General features: G+C 40.5%; 2 protein-coding genes across 3 annotated transcripts in view; one reads left to right on the top strand and one right to left on the bottom strand.

The window, feature by feature from the left end:
* The first annotated feature begins 66 nt into the window (after positions 1-66).
* LOC108650455 (uncharacterized) lies at positions 67-4,021 on the top strand. 2 transcript variants are annotated; one of them, XM_089260373.1, is made up of 2 exons: positions 67-294; positions 3,732-4,021. In XM_089260373.1, the coding sequence occupies exons 1-2, from the start codon at positions 214-216 to the stop codon at positions 3,876-3,878; spliced, it is 228 nt and encodes a 75-aa protein (XP_089116499.1). In that variant the 5' UTR covers positions 67-213; the 3' UTR covers positions 3,879-4,021. The 2 variants fall into 2 exon arrangements, with proteins under 2 accessions (XP_089116499.1, XP_017955089.1); XM_018099600.3 differs by lacking the exon at positions 67-294 and adding an exon at positions 3,449-3,667.
* Positions 1,008-16,737, bottom strand: part of dally (division abnormally delayed protein) — a 71,860-nt gene continuing 56,130 nt past the window's right edge. Inside the window, exons 2-9 of the mRNA XM_018099545.3 lie at positions 16,159-16,302; positions 6,168-6,291; positions 5,615-6,076; positions 5,343-5,532; positions 4,074-4,246; positions 3,182-3,389; positions 2,953-3,109; positions 1,008-2,888 (exon numbers count right to left, since the gene is read on the bottom strand). Coding sequence (XP_017955034.1) covers positions 2,734-2,888; positions 2,953-3,109; positions 3,182-3,389; positions 4,074-4,246; positions 5,343-5,532; positions 5,615-6,076; positions 6,168-6,291; positions 16,159-16,302 — 1,613 coding nt within the window. The 3' untranslated portion in view covers positions 1,008-2,733. The remainder of the gene's footprint in view (positions 2,889-2,952; positions 3,110-3,181; positions 3,390-4,073; positions 4,247-5,342; positions 5,533-5,614; positions 6,077-6,167; positions 6,292-16,158; positions 16,303-16,737) is intronic.

Here is a 16,737-nt window from a genome sequence, read left to right as displayed (position 1 = left end):
TGCCAGCTGCTTGACTGCCATCAGGGCTGCCAGACCTCAGCACACAAAATACATTATGAAAACTCAGTTAACTTCGCATTTGAACAAAAATAAATACTAATTGAGATATCTCAATGTAATTCCATTTGGCCACTCAAACTTTTAACAATAATTCAAGCCAACAAAATTCGAATTTGTAATAAATCCTTAGGTCTTAGAACCCACAGCCTGAAAATGTTCAATGAGCTTATTGCGTACATGCATAGCATAGCACGAAAGTTATTTCTGGCTCGTCCTGTGCCCGTTGCGCGTGGAGTAAGTCTAGTGAATTGTCTAATTTAAATATCATTTAACTCCCTTTCTTTCATTTCCTTAGACTGCGTGTCGTCCTCTTGTAAGGAACAGTTTTTTTGCAAATCTGATATTCTTCATAGCGATATTCTCGCCGTACTACGTGTGTTGTGTACACTCGATCACCCATGGCGAATAGAACATGATCTCCAGGCTGTAACATTTTTAATTTTGTAACGCTCGATACTTTAGTCTATAATGTATTCTTCCTGCTAAGCAAATAAAATACTTCAAAATGCATTCAACCTATGCATTTTAATCAAGTTGTGTATTGTTTTATTAGTATTGGCTCTGCATTTTCAAGCTATGCAATCTCACTGACCAGACAATCTACAATGACTTATCGATAGAATCTATCGCATAGCAAGTTGGCAGCGTTTATTGCTTATCCGGCAATCAATGGTGGCAACGCTGAAAAAGTTCTGGCGCGTTCAATTTGAATTTGAAATGTTTTCGTTTATTGCTTGCTCTATTGAATATTACAAACTGTGTTCATTAATATATGCAGATGCATAATTACTTTAAGCACGTGCTCAATAAACATGTGGACTCTTTTTTGTTACATAATTATTTATTGGTTTTTAGGCGTCTAAAAAGTGGTACATTTAATTTTTTTGTGCACATTTTGCAATTGTTTTTATCTTCGAATCGATTTACAAAGATGATTTGCTTAAATATTTTTGTTTCTTTTTTTCGCACATTGTGTGAGTGTGTGTTGTTGCGGTATACATAAGTTACAGTATAATATGTTTTGTTTACGTTTAACTTAAATATTATTAATCACATGCAATAGTTAAATAATAAAAATAATAATTATACATAGTTATAACATACACAGACACACATCCAACCGAACGCAGTTGTTCATTCTAGATGGTCTTTAGTAATTAGTATGCATATATATAGTCGTTTATATATATATATGTATGATTTTTTGTTTATAGTAAGTAGATCAATTTGTTGTATTGTTTATTATCCTTTTGTTAATTGGCTACTAACTAAATTTCATGTTCTCATAAATCATTTTCTTTTTACACTTTACACGCTAATATACTACATATGCATATGTTTGTATATATATATATATTTATTTATATATATATTTTATTATTTTTGCTTAACTGTTTATGTATTTATTTTTTATATTTTCTTTGCCTTGCAATATTTATGTATAATTTTTTTTTGCAACACAAAAAAATATTAAATTGTGAATTTTAAATATTTTCTTTTGCTTTTCTCGAAGCTGATCAAAAGCTGATTCTCAATTGCAATTGCTCAGTTCACATCATCATCATCAGATCAATATTTGCATAATTTATGTATTTAGCTTGTATTTAATGTGTGTGCATTTGATGACATTTCATTTCAAATTGTTCAATTATTAATATAATTAATTTAAATAATTCTACGTATAAGATATTTATGTATACATATATATCTATAGATATATATAGTTCATATACCATATTTCATAGATTTTCATCGTTTCATGCGTATAAAGCTGTAAGTCTTCTAGTTATTTTCCCAAAAATGTGCGTTTTACTCAACTAAATTCCATTTTTATGCATTTTTCTTGTTTCTTGTTCATAATCTTTGAGCTCTCACAAAAATGTTGAATAACAATTATTCGGGTTTCAATATTTTGTTTGCTTATTTAACACATTCAAATATTTAAATTCTTGTTTTTCTTTTTTTACGTATTGCTTGCGCTCTCTCTCTCTAGCTCAGCTCTCTTTAAACAGCAACTACTCTGCATTATTCATTTGTTTTTGTTTCTATTTAATTACACCAAAAAAGGAACAATTCGCTTTGAACATTGAGCTTTTATAATTTACGTAATGTACGGCTATTTGTGTATGTATTTATATATATATTTATATTTATATATATTCATATGAGTTGTCAAGAACATGTTTGTTGCAAAGTTGAGCCTATTTTGTTTCTGGTTTAATATATTTGTGTTTCGTTTGTGCAAGCCTCGCAACACATTTATTTATATGGCACAAAAGTCTAATTGGATTCAGCGTTGAGGTGCTAAGTGCTCAGGCGTTGGGAAAAGCTAGAAGAGGAAACACAAAGAAACTAAAAATAATAAAAGGGGGTGGCAACGCCAAACAGAGTAACGTAACGCAACTCGAATTGGATTTTGAATTTGCAGAATCGAATTAGCTTAGAGACTAATAAATTAATTGTAACAACTTAGGCATTACACAAATAATAATAATAAAGATAATAATAATCAAAATGAAAATAATAATAATTAGATTTTTAATTGCGCTGCTGCTGCTACTGCTGCCGTTGCCTTTGTGTTATATTTATATATTTATATATATATATATCTTTTATTTATATATATCTTTCATTGTTTCCTTTTTTCTTTCTTTTTGGGATTTGGGTGCTGCTTTAACTACAACTACTATAGAGTGTGACTAGTGTGAGGAGCAGGCTTGTCGCAGTGGCCGTCAGCGCGCTCGACGCGCCCTTTGAGTTGTCGCGCGACTCGCCATCGAAGGTGTTGGGCGTGCTGCCCAGTGGGTCGTCGGTGTGCGAGATGGGACCTGAAAGGGCAATGGATGTTGAGTACTTTCAATGAGAATCATCGGGGCTATCCAATAAACCTACCATCACCGGAGCCATCGCCCGAGCCGTGCATGCTGCTGTACTCCTCCTCGTCGTCGCTGATGTGACCGCCGACGCTACCAACGCCGCCACCGCCACCACCGCCGGAGCCCTCGTGACCCATGTCGCTCTGAATGTCGTGATTGTTGCTCACAGGCGCCTAAGAGAACGATCATAATTAATATGCATATACGCTGATCTCTCTGCTCTATCGACTCGACTCTGCACTCACCGTCACGCCAATGGTCTTGCGTATCTTCTGCAGTTTGTCCACCAGCTCGTTCAGCTTGGTCAGCTGCGACTGGTTCTCCCAGGGCACCTCGGGATTGTAGCGCTGCCTGTCCTCGCCGGGCATTATCAACAGCTGTGTGTAGTCGCCAATCCGATCTCCGGTCCAGCAGAGATGATCGTTGCTCTGTGTGTAGTCCTCGTCACAGAAGCTGAAACGAAAACTCAGTTAGCTTTGCTCACTTCACATCTCGAGAGAACTGCCCCACTGAGCCAGCTGCGCCCAATCACATTCGGCACGTCAAACTTAAAGCAGCATTTATTTAAACCGCAAAAATTTTGAATTTCCACTTAGTCTCAATAAACCCCATTTACATCAAATATCTTAAAAGCCCAGAGCCTGAAAATGTTCAAGGAACTTGTTACGTATGTGCACAAGGTTGCGCATAACTTTTGCTTGGTTCGTCCTTTGGCCGTTGCACCACGTGGAGTAAGTGCAAGTCCAAGTACCTCACATTGCCCTCTCTTTCCCTCTATCTCTCTCTTTATCATAGACCGCCTGTCGTCCTCTTGTGAAGAATTGTATTTTGGCCAATATTATATTCTTTATTGCGATTTTCACGCCGCTCTACGTGTGCCTGCTTAAGGATGTCCTCAAGGTGCTGCGCGACGCTAACAATAAGTTCACCGGTGGCAAGTGAATCGGACTCGGACTCGGCTCCGGACTCGTTGCCAGCCCTTTGAAGCGGTCGTTGAGCAGATTTTACCGTATGGAAACCCAGATACAGCGTACAGAGATCCGCACACATTAAACTCCAAATATATTTATATCATTTCCCGCCTATGTGTGTGTGGCATTCGAAAAGTGTTTGTTGTTATTGTTGTATTTGACTTACTTGTAGACGATGTTGGTGAAAAAGTCCTTGGACTTCTGTATGGTTGACAGGAAGTGCAGAATGCTAGCCTCTGGCGACATGGCCCACTTGATGCTCACATGCTGCTGCAGCGGCTGCGTCTCGGCGGCGGTCAGCGAGGGCAGCAAATTGGGCGTGCCACAAGTTTTCTTCACCTGCAAAGAGAGAGGGGGGGAGAGAGTGGAGTGAGTGAGTGGCGAATGGGTTTAGTTTGGTTCGCATGCTCAGCTGCATTTCCTGTGCCCCACGCTAATCGTCTGGCCCCATGCTCAGCTGCCACTCGTGCCGTTGCATGTCAATTGCAACTTGCAGCACGCTGCCGACTCGCTGAATAAATGTCATCTAATTGAACAGTTAAAATCCGTTTCGAACTCGCTACACTCCAGAAACTGGTTGCACGCTGCATTGGCGGCATTCGGCATTCGGTATTCGGGCATCCGCCCGAAGGCCGCTCATGAAATTCATTTAAAATGTTCATAAATTAAGCCGCAATTAACGTCCTTGTGCTGCAGCACAGCACGCACGCACGCTCTTGTCATATCAAAGAGGAAATACTTTTCGTAATGCGAGCACTTCACATGTTCAATATTGTAATTATAGTTTAAATATAATACTCGCCTGCGCCTGTATGTATTTATGTGTACGAATGGGTATGAACTTAATTGAAACTTGACATGGGATAATTTTGCAGCTGCAGTGCATTCAAGTTGATTTCTGAATGCCATTCAGAGTTCATGTATTGTGAGAGACAGTTATGTATGTGAGATAATACAATATATCCTGGATCAGATGTGAAGTGAAGGGCGAATGTCAGATTTTAGTGTGGACTGAAGTACTATAAACTCTATTAATTTCAGACTCGAAGTGAAGCTACATTTGATATGACAGATTACTGGGAACTCCTTTGAGAACTAATAAGAATTTATTCGGCTTTACATTTTTATTTTATTTACTTTTTACTTTTATTGATGAAATATTTAAAGATTATTGCTCTGCTACCTCTTAGGCAACTTAATCTTAACATGCAAAAAATAAAACACTTGTACGTCTCGAGAATGGTCTCGTCTTAGTCTTATCCTAACTCTAATCCATCATCATTATAATCAATTATAATCACTACACTCTCCATTTGATATATCTGAATATAGTTTCATCAAACAAAGAAACTTCATTCCCATTACAAGTCCTTCACAGCCTATTCTCTAGCAAACATCTCACCTATACAGCATTAGCCCAGCTCAACCCACTCACCTTCTTCTCCAGCTCGGGTCCATTTTCCATGGCTCTCATTATGGCCTCCGAGAGTTTGGTGTCCAGCTGCTTGATGGTGTTCATGATGCCGCTCTCGGAGCGTATGTGGCCAGCCACCAGATTGTCGAGGCCCTCCACCACACTGGCCCAGGGGCCGTCCAGCAGGCCCGAGTACTGAGCCGAGCAGCCGCTGCAAAGCAAACATACGGGCCATGAGCAACTGGCGAGGATTGAGAGCTCTGCTCCTCCCACACACACACACACACACTTACCGCATCACGTTCATGCAGTAGCTGTAGCAGACCTTTGGCCTCTTGTGCTCCGTGTGCCCGTTGCAGTTGGGGCAGTAGTGCATCTTGAGCAGATGCAGCTTGCAGGTCTCCGTCAGCTGCTTGCCGTACAGGGCGTCCGTTTCGCTGAGCACCTTGGCGCTCTGGAGCAGGGCGCTCATAAAGACGTTCGACATGTGAACGCTGTGCACCAGATTGGTCTGAATTTCCTTGGGTATCTGGCCGAACGGCTGCAAATCATCATAGTTGTGCTTCAGGCAGTTGGTGTAGTCATCGTGCAGTTCGCCATAATTGTCCTTGGTCAGATGCACCGCCTGGTGGTAGGCCACCGGGAACAGATTCTCAAAGAACTTGTGCAGTGCGCTCTCCAGGCTGCTCTGGCTATTCAAAATGCTATTGCCCTGGCCATTGTTGCTGCTGTAGTTCGACGTGTACTTCAAGTGGCTGTAGAGGGAGAGGGCGGGGGGTGGGGTAGAAAGGCGAAAGTTGAGTAAATAGTTCAGGCACCACACACACACAGACAGACACAACATACTTGATGATTTCCGTGTAGAGCTGCTGTATGAGCATCCGGGACAGCGGCTCCATGCGCCTGTAAACCTGCGAGAAAACATTCAGTGTCTTGTTCTCCGACTGCTCGGCCAGCTCCACGACGTGACCTGCAAAAGCACAGAGGGGGATTGGAGGTTTGGGGGGTGAAGTGTTCTTATTATTTGTTTGTTCAACATGGTAGTAAAATTTAATCACTCTGTTATTGGAGTGCCGCCTAGCTATAAGTCCTTCTCTCTCTCTTTGCATCTCTCTCTCTCTGCTGGGATTTGGCAATGCTGGCTTAATGGGCTGCCTGGGATTTGTTGCCATTCGGCTGCTGTTGGTCGTTAAGGCAAAAGCTGCTGCTATTGTTTCTTGATGCTTTTAGTTAATTAAATCAAATTTATGTGCAGGTGAAGAGTGGAAGAGTGAGAGGGAGAGAGTGAGCTAACAGATTTTCTATTATTTGTACATTATTTGCCAAATCAAATCAATAAAAGAGTTGCTTCTGTGCTCTATGGAAATCTTCTTAACTGGTAAATCTCTGGCAGATTCATTCGCTTGACTAATGAGCCGCTCATTGCAAATACTCGACTTCACAACAAAAAATAATCTGTCTACTTTTTAGCCAGCTTGACAAATGCTTAATTTGAACTTATTTTGTTTCATTTATCGTCAGTCTTCATGCCCAATTTTCCGATCAATCAATCGTATCGAATCGTTGAGCCAATCAACAATCAAATCAGCTACCTCGGCTCGTATGCTAATCACAGCATTGCTCAAAATAATCTGTCAAAGTGTCAGCGCGAGCTGTCTGAGTGGATATTGTGAGGCATTAGATTATTGATTGGCAAGCGATACACCTGACACAGAGACACACACACACATACAGAGAAACACACTTGCAACACGAGCTGGTGGCACGCTATTACAAATCCAAGCTCTATATATATATACATTTAAGCTCTTATAGAATGTGACCTCTGTCTGTGCTTCATTTCATCTGTCGAGGCTTAGCCTCGCTTCGGCCAGCTGCTCGCAGAGCGTGGCAAATTCTAAATTGCAATCTGTTGTTTTCTATGGCCAATGACTTGGTTTTTAAATAAAAGTGTCAATCTTTTTGTTAATTGGCCAAACAACAGCAACAACAACAACAACAGCAACAACAGCAACAACAATGACAACAAGAAACCACAAAGGCGAAAAACATTTCAGCCTGGGTAGTGTGCGTTTTTTTTTTTTAATGATACCCTGTATATACTGAGAGTGCTCGAAGAGGGTATCTTTAATGTGAGGCTGAAGTGGGCGCGGCTAGAGTATGGAGTATGTATACTATATGTATGTCTGATCAGCAGCTATAGGTGATTAGCTCTAGCCATGCTCATCTGTTCGTCCTTCCCAATGTCTGTCTGCATGAATTGTTTAGTCTAGTTTACTATTTGAGCTCCATAGATATATACATATACTTTTATATAATATATATATTTCAGATGTACATATATTTCTTTCTCTTTTTCTCTGTAGTTCTCGTTCCGTTTTATTATCAGTTCGCTCGTTTCTCCTTTTAGCTTTGATGTATATACATTAAAGAAATATTATTTTGTTGTTTATTATATTAAACCCTAAGAACTTTTTCACTCTACCCAAATTCTGGCCATCTCTGATAGCTCTGAATATATCATTAGCCGCGCCTCTCAACAGCTTCTCTTGCCAGGGCAGCTCCCTGTCGAGCATGCTCAGCCTAAGCACTCACTCAGTTCATTTTTTTTTTTAAATACTCATCGCAACACGCGAGTTGCTCTTGCTCTTCCTCTTGCTCCCGCTATTGTTGCTGTGCAAAGCATTTCCGTTCTCAGCCTTGGGCTCATTTTTGGGCTTGGCTTCGGCTGACTGTCTTGCTCTGCCTCCGTACTGCCGTCTCGCTGGCTCTTTATCGGCTAATGGCCTTTGATGCGTCAGAGCTTACCCCTTTTTAATTAGCTTTCTTGCCAGTTTGTTGGCTACGCTGCAAATAAACATTGCCAACAGCTGCCACAACAACAGCAACAACAACAACAGAAACAACAGGAACAAGATGCGTATTTGGCCAGCTAATCATTTGTCAATTGCCGCCGATAATTGCGCAGGATATGCGACGGCGGAGTGTGAGCGAGCTAATCAATTGCCATAGAACAATAACATTGTTATTGATCAATTAATTATGAACAGTGCCTGCAATTCGTATGCCAACAGACAGCACAGAGAGAATGCACTTAACAGTAGGAAATGGCGCAGCCCTTCAACCATTATCCTTTCCGCTAATCCACTTCGAAATGTGGCCAAATGACGCCTTTGGAATGGGCGGATGCCCACTGAACCTTCTTCTCTTTCTGTCTCTCTTTCTCTCTCTCTCTCTGCCTCTGTCTCTCTGTCTGCATTTAATAATTAACACACAGCGGCTAGCCAATGCGTTGATGGCCGCAGATATTCGCACATTAATTGCTAATTGAGCGGCGAAATTGTTCGCCAGAGCCAGATATATATCAGAGAGTAGATATATATGTATATATGTATATAAATGTTTCATATGATATGCTAACATGCTACTATTTGTTGTGCAGTTGCTAGGCATTAGTCAATTCGTAAGTTGTTTGCAGCTGCTGTGGATAGCCCAAAGAAGTGGCAAAGTAAAAGTGCTCTGGTTGGCAGTGCACGACTTGCAGATGCCCTGTTTGCATGACATGAGCCTGGTTAACAGAATTAAAGTTAAGGTAACATACCATTGGCTCTATATATATCTTATGTATATGGGAATTTTAAGTGTAGAGTTCTTATTTGGAACAGGCTAATGGAATATTAATTAGAGCCCCTCAACTGCTGTTCTATGTCTCCGTCCCTCTGTTACATCCACGTTAGCAAAAGCAATATACTCTAAAATTCACATTTAATATTTTCACAATTTATGACTCAATGATAATTGTGCATAAATGAATTAATATGAAACACTCACGTAGAAACGAGTTCTTAAGCTTTATACTTCAGACACGCTAATTACTGCACTATCTGCAGCTAAGTTATGACAATAACTAAACTTTGTAGATACAAAAATATCATTAATTGATTAACGCTTAAGTTTCAAGTGAAGAAGCAGCAGATCCGCAACTATTTTATCGCATCTGAGTCCAGTTGCAAGTCGTCTGCTCTTTCGCAGAAAAATGAGTCGAGAGATGAAAATGCTAATTGAAATGTAAATGTGCTTCTATTAAGATTGTTATAAAATGCTTAGCAACAAGTTGGCAAGAAATTTGCTCCGACTCAGACGACGAGACTTTGACTGAGTTAACGCTGCGTATACTTAATATTATTGCAGCTGCTTTGTTGGCCTAATGCGAGCAATTAAGTTGAGGTTTTCGTAGACACACACACACACACATGTAGACATACATATATACACAGCCCACACGCAACAGAGTCAGCCACAGGCTGATGTGCATACATATATATATATACATATGTATGTATATATAGTATATTGTATATATGTATATGTATGTGAGTGTTTATAATGATATATCTCTGCCTGAGGGCATATTCAAAACTACAACACAGTTTACACACACACACACACACACACACACACAGAGTTTGTTGTTTCATATGCTGTGCAAAACTAATTGCAATTTGGGTCTCTTCCGCTCACACAGCTCTGCCTCTCGCTCCCCCCTCACTGCCACGCTCTCTCTCTCTCTCTCTCTCTCTGCTTTTTGGGTAGCATTAATAGGGCACCTGATTATTGTGTGGGCCTTGGCAAATGCTTTTGGCCAATGTAACATGAAAATTTCATTAGTCTAAGGTTTTTCACAGTCACACATCAAGCTTTGACAACTCGAATGTCTAAAGCGGACACGCTGATTGAATTAGCCAGAGCTCCAGCCAAGTGTGGCCAATGTTATTTCAGAGAGAGCGAGAGAGAGGGAGAGGGAGGTAGAGAGATAGCCAGATTGAGTGAGTCAGTCAGCCGGTGGTCCATTCAAGTGCTGCTCGCATGCATAGAACAAATATCAGCGCTAGGCTTCATTGCTTCATTAGCCAGCCGAGCGGGATTAAGCACGGGTGAGCATGGTGGGCAGGCGAGCAGACAAGCAGTGCCCAGGTTCAGGTCCGACTCCCGGCCGGACCGGTTCCATACCTCGGGGCCCGGCCCCAAAAAGAACGCCAACTGTCGGCAGAGGCGACCGCGTTTCACAATTCTTTGTTGTTTCCCACGCCAGGGCAAATACACAGACAGACAGGCATATGCATGTGTGCCTGTGTGTGTGTGTGTGTGTGTGCAGGGATAGGCCAAAAGGTTTCCTTCTTTTTTTATTTTTGTTGTAGTTTTTAGCTTCTTTTTTTTTTTTGCTGTTGTATATTTTATATTCGCCGCCCGTTTGCCAGCGCTCACTGCGTTCCTCTGCGGAGATTACAATTTTAGTATCTGCTTTTTTATTTGCATTTTATATGCATGTATTTTGCTCGCTCTCTGCCCCTCTCTCTCTCCCTCTCTTTCCATCTGCTTCTAGCTACTATCGCAGCGCAGTCTCCAGTGTCAGAACCTGGGCACAGTGGGCCCTGGGAATGGCCGCAAGTCCAGGTGTTTTCTATCTTTTACTTTTACTTTGTCTTCGATTGGCCGACTCTAAGGTGGAGCAGACATAATTATAGCAAAACCTTGCGATACCCGATGCTGCTATCTGCTCTATGATAATTGCTGGCATCTGCTGTTCGCTATTTCATTCCGACCCATGCGCATCGATGTGCGAGACACTGTGCGCTTAAGTGCTTCGCTTGTAACTAGCTATCTGTGGGGCAGGCGTGCCGATGCCGATGCCGTTGCCGTTGCCACGCCCCATTCCAGCAGCGAGCAACAGCAACTTGACTCAAGCCACTTCAACAGCTGTGGGCTACGTGTTGGCGCTGTTGCGTTCGCCTGGCTTCGAGTCTTGCACAATGTCAAAATAATTGGATGACTTTTGCCGAGCAACGTCTCCTTGACGCTTGGCTCGCGACTTGGCTTTACATAGATGCAGCATATACTATATAACTGTATATATATAGGTTTGTATTTCTGTCATATTGAGGTGCTTCAGAGCATACGCATTAATTGTCTGCTGTAGCTGTTCCAGCTGGCTGTCTCTCAAGTCCGCGGCCGACAGACTTCTAAGCGCTTTTTGCTTTTTTGCTTTTCATAATTTTGTCGTGAATTGTGCGCGCAGGCGAGAGGCAGAGCTGCCCTTAGATCTTTCGGCATCAGCAGTGGAAGAGACTGTGCAGCTCTGTCTCTCTCTCTCTCTATTTGGCTTAGCTTTCGCTGGGGAAACTTTCTTTACTCTCTTTCTCAGAACAAGTTCTCTTGCATATGGCGTGGGATTTGTTGAGTGATACCAAATTTAAATGATATGAAATGATTTGATATGATTATCTGATAGCCCTTAGCTCCTCCTTTGTCTAGACCTTAACCTTATATGGTATGATTATCCTAGACCTTTACTTTATATAGTATGATTATCCTTTTATTATTATTCCACTTCATTCCTCATCCTTTAGCTTCTCCTAGCGTATTTGGTATTCGACTTTTGCTAGACTCTTACCTTATGTGGTATGATTATCCTACATCCTTTACTGCTTACCCCATAAGCATTTGTCTCTAGTGTATTTGGCATTCGGCTTTGGCCAGACTCTTACCTGTTCTTAGCTCTTTCGCTTGTGCCGCCAATTAAAAGTGAGCGCTTGAAGCGTTCTGCATTGGTTAACAACTAATTATAATGATTATTAATATTATTTGAGAGACAGCGAGAGGTCGACAGACAGACAGAGGGACAGACAGACAGACTGTAGGCAGGGCAGACAAAATGGCGCCGCAGCTGGCTTTGGTAATTAATGAAACCTGTTGCGCATTTGTTTTATTTAATCGAATATACATATAGATATACAAATATATATATATATACGTATAGAATATACAAAAAAAAAATAAATAAATATATATCTGTGACTAACCACAAATGACTCCATTAATATGTTGCTTTGTTTCACTAACAAATAAATATATAAATAAATAAATAATTGAATCCAAGCTGGTTTTCATTTTTAAAGCCAAAAGCCAAGCGAGATTCATTCAGTAAATTTAGCTGCACTCTCAAGGTCGGCACTTGAAGCGCAATTTATATACGAATCAAGCAGAGTTTTTTCTTTCCCGTTTGGGCAAACGAGTTGGACAGGCGACACTTTTTTTATTCAATATCATGAGTCAGATTTGGTCGGGCTTAAGTGTTTAGCTGCAGTTGCTGCCACAGTTGCAGTTGCATAGTCAAAGATAATGATAACACATTTGGAGTCAAGCTTGGGCTTTGGCTAACAGCTTCAGTTTGCGGCTGAGCTAACAAAAGCAGTTAACAAACGTTGACGGCCAAAAAACCATTTTGCTGTGGCAGCCAAACAGCTCCAGTGAGTCAGAGGGTGGGTAAGGGCAGGGGCGGGGAGTGGGGAGTGAGGCGAGTGCCAAGTGGAATGTGCCACGAAAGTTGCGACTTATGAAAGTGCACGCACAGCTATAGCTGCTGCTGTTGTTGTTGTAGTTGTTGTTGTTGCATTGTAAAAATACGAGAATTTATAAAGAGAAAAAACGATTTTTTGTTTTATTTTTTTTTTTTTTTTTTAGCTAGCACAAAGTGCCAAAAGTTTTTGTCTGTGGCAGTCAGGCTGGCAGCCAAGCGAGCTGATCAGTAAGTCAGCATTTGGAACTTTTATGCAGGCGCACGAAGAGAGATGGGCTGGGAGATGGGGCTGGAGTGGCAGGAGGTGTGGAAGGAGAGAGAGAGGAGAAGGCGAGAGATAGCAATGGAGCTGAAAGTGGATCAGAGGCAGATGGAGGCAGCAAAAGACCAGAGAGAGAGGGACTCAAGATACAGCAGGAGACGGCGAGAGCAGGAGGCTGGCAAGACTAAGCCGGGAAGATGGGAAAAGTGCGACGTGCGAAATGCAATGGAGACATATTGCGCCCGCAGACTTTGCACAATGGGGCGTTGGCTCGAGAAAAGTGTGGTGCGGAGGGAGACGGGGCGTGGCATAATTCGTAAGCTGCGAAACGTGTTTACACACGCAAATACTTGCTTAAAAATAATGCGAAACATGCATACGCACAGAGCAGAACGAGCATGAGCACGAGCAACAACAACAACAACAGCAACAGCAACAATGTGTAAGCAACGAGACAAAACAAAATGCAAACAGCAATCCGAGAGGAAACGGAAAGACGCAACTGAAGTGATACAGGGCGAGAGGAAAAAGTAACAGGAAAAACGACAGGAAAAGCTGCAAGCTGCAATCGTTGTTGTTGCTGCTGCTGCGGCTGCTGCAATTGTTGCTGCTGTTGCTGCTCAAGTCGCCAGCAATAAAATATATATTAAATGCGTAAGCACTGCAAGGCGACAATAAACCAAATGAACACAACAAGAAAACAAAACTTGCATGGGAATGTGCATAAAACTTTATAGTTGCGCCCATTCGCCGAGTGTTGTTGGGCGCTCAAATATTACGCATACGCACGCTCGCACCAGCTGGCACGAGGTAAATCAATTTTTATGAGCAGTGTGTGAAGACATAAAAGCACAAGGAGCAGCAGGAGAAGCAGCAGCAGGAGAAGCAGCAGCAGCAACAGCAACAACAACTTTTACGACTTGGTAAATAGCCGCAAGCTGAAACAAGCAGAACAAGGCTCAAAGGCTCAAACTAATTGTTTGACAAGCATAAATCATATAGCATTTCCGAGAGCAGGCATTCGAAATGAAGCATAATTTGCAGTCGGCTTTTCAATTAATAATATAATAAAAATTAAAAAATTAAATAAAAACCTACACACGTTCGCTTTTATTCACACATTCACATTTATAGCACATTAAAAAAAAAAAAGTATTAAATAAATTGTAATTTGAAATGTAATTTGATTGCAATGCTAAATGAACACGCTGATTGCATATTAATTTATTTGCATCGAACGTGGGAGACTCGCAGCGCTCTAATGTGACATCAGGCGAGGGCAGCCAATGCATTGCGCATTTTAAATATCTACAAAATGAACCGAAGAGCAGCAGCAGCAGCAGCAGCAGCAGCAGAGCTTTAAGGGCATGTGGCTGGGCATATATTATATATATATACATATATATACATACATGAGTTTGTGTGCATATAATATAAGGCAGGGCATGCATTATGCCCTAATGAAAGCCACTTAAATCAAACAGACAAAAGCAAGCAAGAACTTTGCAGTTGAGCTCAACCGAGTGCAATATACTCATTAATTGCATTTGCCTTAGAAATGATAATTTTATATAATATAAAATAATAATTTATATAATAAAATAAATAATTTATATTTATTAAATATATAGAAATATCAAATGCTCATTCAGCTGCAAGACTTCGTGAAGGAGAATATATAATAATGGATTTAATATAATAATAAAACTATATATATAATATCTATAGAGTAGCTCATGAGATTTTTGCCTAAATTTTCAGACATTCATGAGTGAACTCCTCCTCTTTGAAACAACATTCGAAACATGTAAAATACTTTTGCTTACTTCTGCAATTATATGCCGTACTATATTAGAGCAGGTAGATATGGAGATAGATCATTTTCAAGAAAAGGTATCTTTTTGAAATTTTAAATACAATTTATTGTTCTCTAGAGCGATAATTCGTTCAGCATAGATCGCTGTAGCTCACTCTTCTGATAGCTGTAAAGGGAAAGCAATATTCATATTGAAGATTTACCCAATCAGCTGTAAGGAATTTTATACAAGTCTGCAGAATCTACAATGCCCCAAGTCACAGCAAATGCCATCATAATCTGCTTCAATTCAAATTTGAAGACAAATATTGCAGCAAACGAATACGCCCGTTTTTTTATGGAGAGCCAAAAATAATTTATTTAAATGAATTGCGTTAAGCATGAAATGCAAACATGAAATGATATAACATACACATATAAATACATATATACGTATATAAATATATGTGTATGCATATACATGTATATACATATATATTTATATATATTTGCAAAGCAAAAGTCGGGTGCAGCCACAGCAAATAAAACTTTTCAATTTCAAATGCGCGCCCAAGAACTGCAAAATAAATATATAAATGTATATATATATATAAATATATGTATATAGTGTATATAAATGTATATGTATATTGAGGAGGGCACGCCTTTAAAGCGAGATTTACAACATGTACAACAACAATTTGCAAGCATTGAAAAGTTCTCCTCCTGCTCCTGCTGCTCCTCCTGCTGCTGCTGTTGTTGTCCTAAAACGTGACCCAAACAAAGTTTGCAAATTGTCCAAAAACCCCAAAGAGCGACAACAACCACAACAACAACGGCAACAACAACAAGCGACAGCCACACAAACAACATCAATATTTAATGCCTTTTTAATTAGATGCAGACACTTTGTTGCATTCCAAACAGCGCGCAGCGGATATGGAACAGCCAAAGACTTTGTTATGGATATGCTTTTACCACATACATACATACATAATGATATGCATGTGTATGTGTATGTGCGGACAGGTATATGTAGCCGTGAGTCGCTTTGATCTGCATACAAAATGCAAATTACAAATCAATTTCGTATTTCAAGTTTAATTTTTGTTAAACTCAAAAGTTATCATCATCATTTTTATTTTGGAGCTGCCCACGCTTTAGCATTTGCATATTATAAATAATTTATTGCTCACGAAAATGTGTGTGTGTGTGTGTGTGTGTGTGTGTCTGAGTCTGAGTAAGCGACTCGACTTCGACTGCCTCTGACTGATTTGCATAAAAGCGTTTGCCATTTGCCCAGTTTTTGCGCCTTGTCGCTTTCCATTTGCCATTTGCTGCACTCATTTCGAATGCGATTCATAGATTCATATATAAATATATGTATGTATGTTATGGTATATAATCTGTGCGCTGCACTCACTTTGAAATTGGCTGGCCGTGGTCTCCAGTATGCCGCGCAGGCTGCTCGTATGATGATGCAGCAACTGCTCGAATTTGCCAGCTGCCTTGTGGCGCAGTTCCAGCTCTGTGGCGTTGCTGCAACAGCTGCCGCCGCAAGTGGCGCCTGGAAGAAGAAGAAGAGGAGAACAATAATTAGAATTGCATTAGAATCATATATGATCTATATACTACAAACAAACGAATATGTCTAGCCTTAACTCTTTCGTCATCTGCGATCTGCGTCTGTTTCAATCATCTTCAAATTATCATTTTTATGTGTGCGTGTGCGTGTGTGTGTGGGCGTGTGTTTCGCTTAATTGTTTATGGCTCAAAGGCCTTTGTGTGCTTGCTGATTGGCACCAAATTTGTCTTTATAGATATATATATGTATGTATATAGAGACATATATATTTGTTTTTCTACATTCCTTCGTTTCGCTCAAACTATTTTTAATGCTTTTTATCGAAAACGGGGCGCGTTTATAACTTTGAAATTGCTCATAATTGACAATTTAGCTGTTGGCTCTATAAAGCCAAAGACAATGCTCTTATTGTTATAA

This window comes from Drosophila navojoa, chromosome 4, assembly GCF_054131105.1.
Source record: "Drosophila navojoa isolate 15081-1374.11 chromosome 4, UAZ_NAV_1.0, whole genome shotgun sequence".
Classification (NCBI taxonomy): Eukaryota; Metazoa; Arthropoda; class Insecta; order Diptera; family Drosophilidae; genus Drosophila; species Drosophila navojoa.
The sequence above is the reverse complement of the archived record's forward strand: the minus strand, read 5'-3'. Positions and strand labels throughout refer to the sequence as shown.

Bases quoted from the DNA above. Each gene is read 5' to 3' on its own strand.
- LOC108650455 (XM_018099600.3), top strand. From the start codon at position 3,584: ATGTTCAAGGAACTTGTTACGTATGTGCACAAGGTTGCGCATAACTTT. The intron at 3,668-3,731 runs GTAAGTGCAAGT...TCTTTATCATAG, and splicing joins TGGCCGTTGCACCACGTGGA to ACCGCCTGTCGTCCTCTTGT.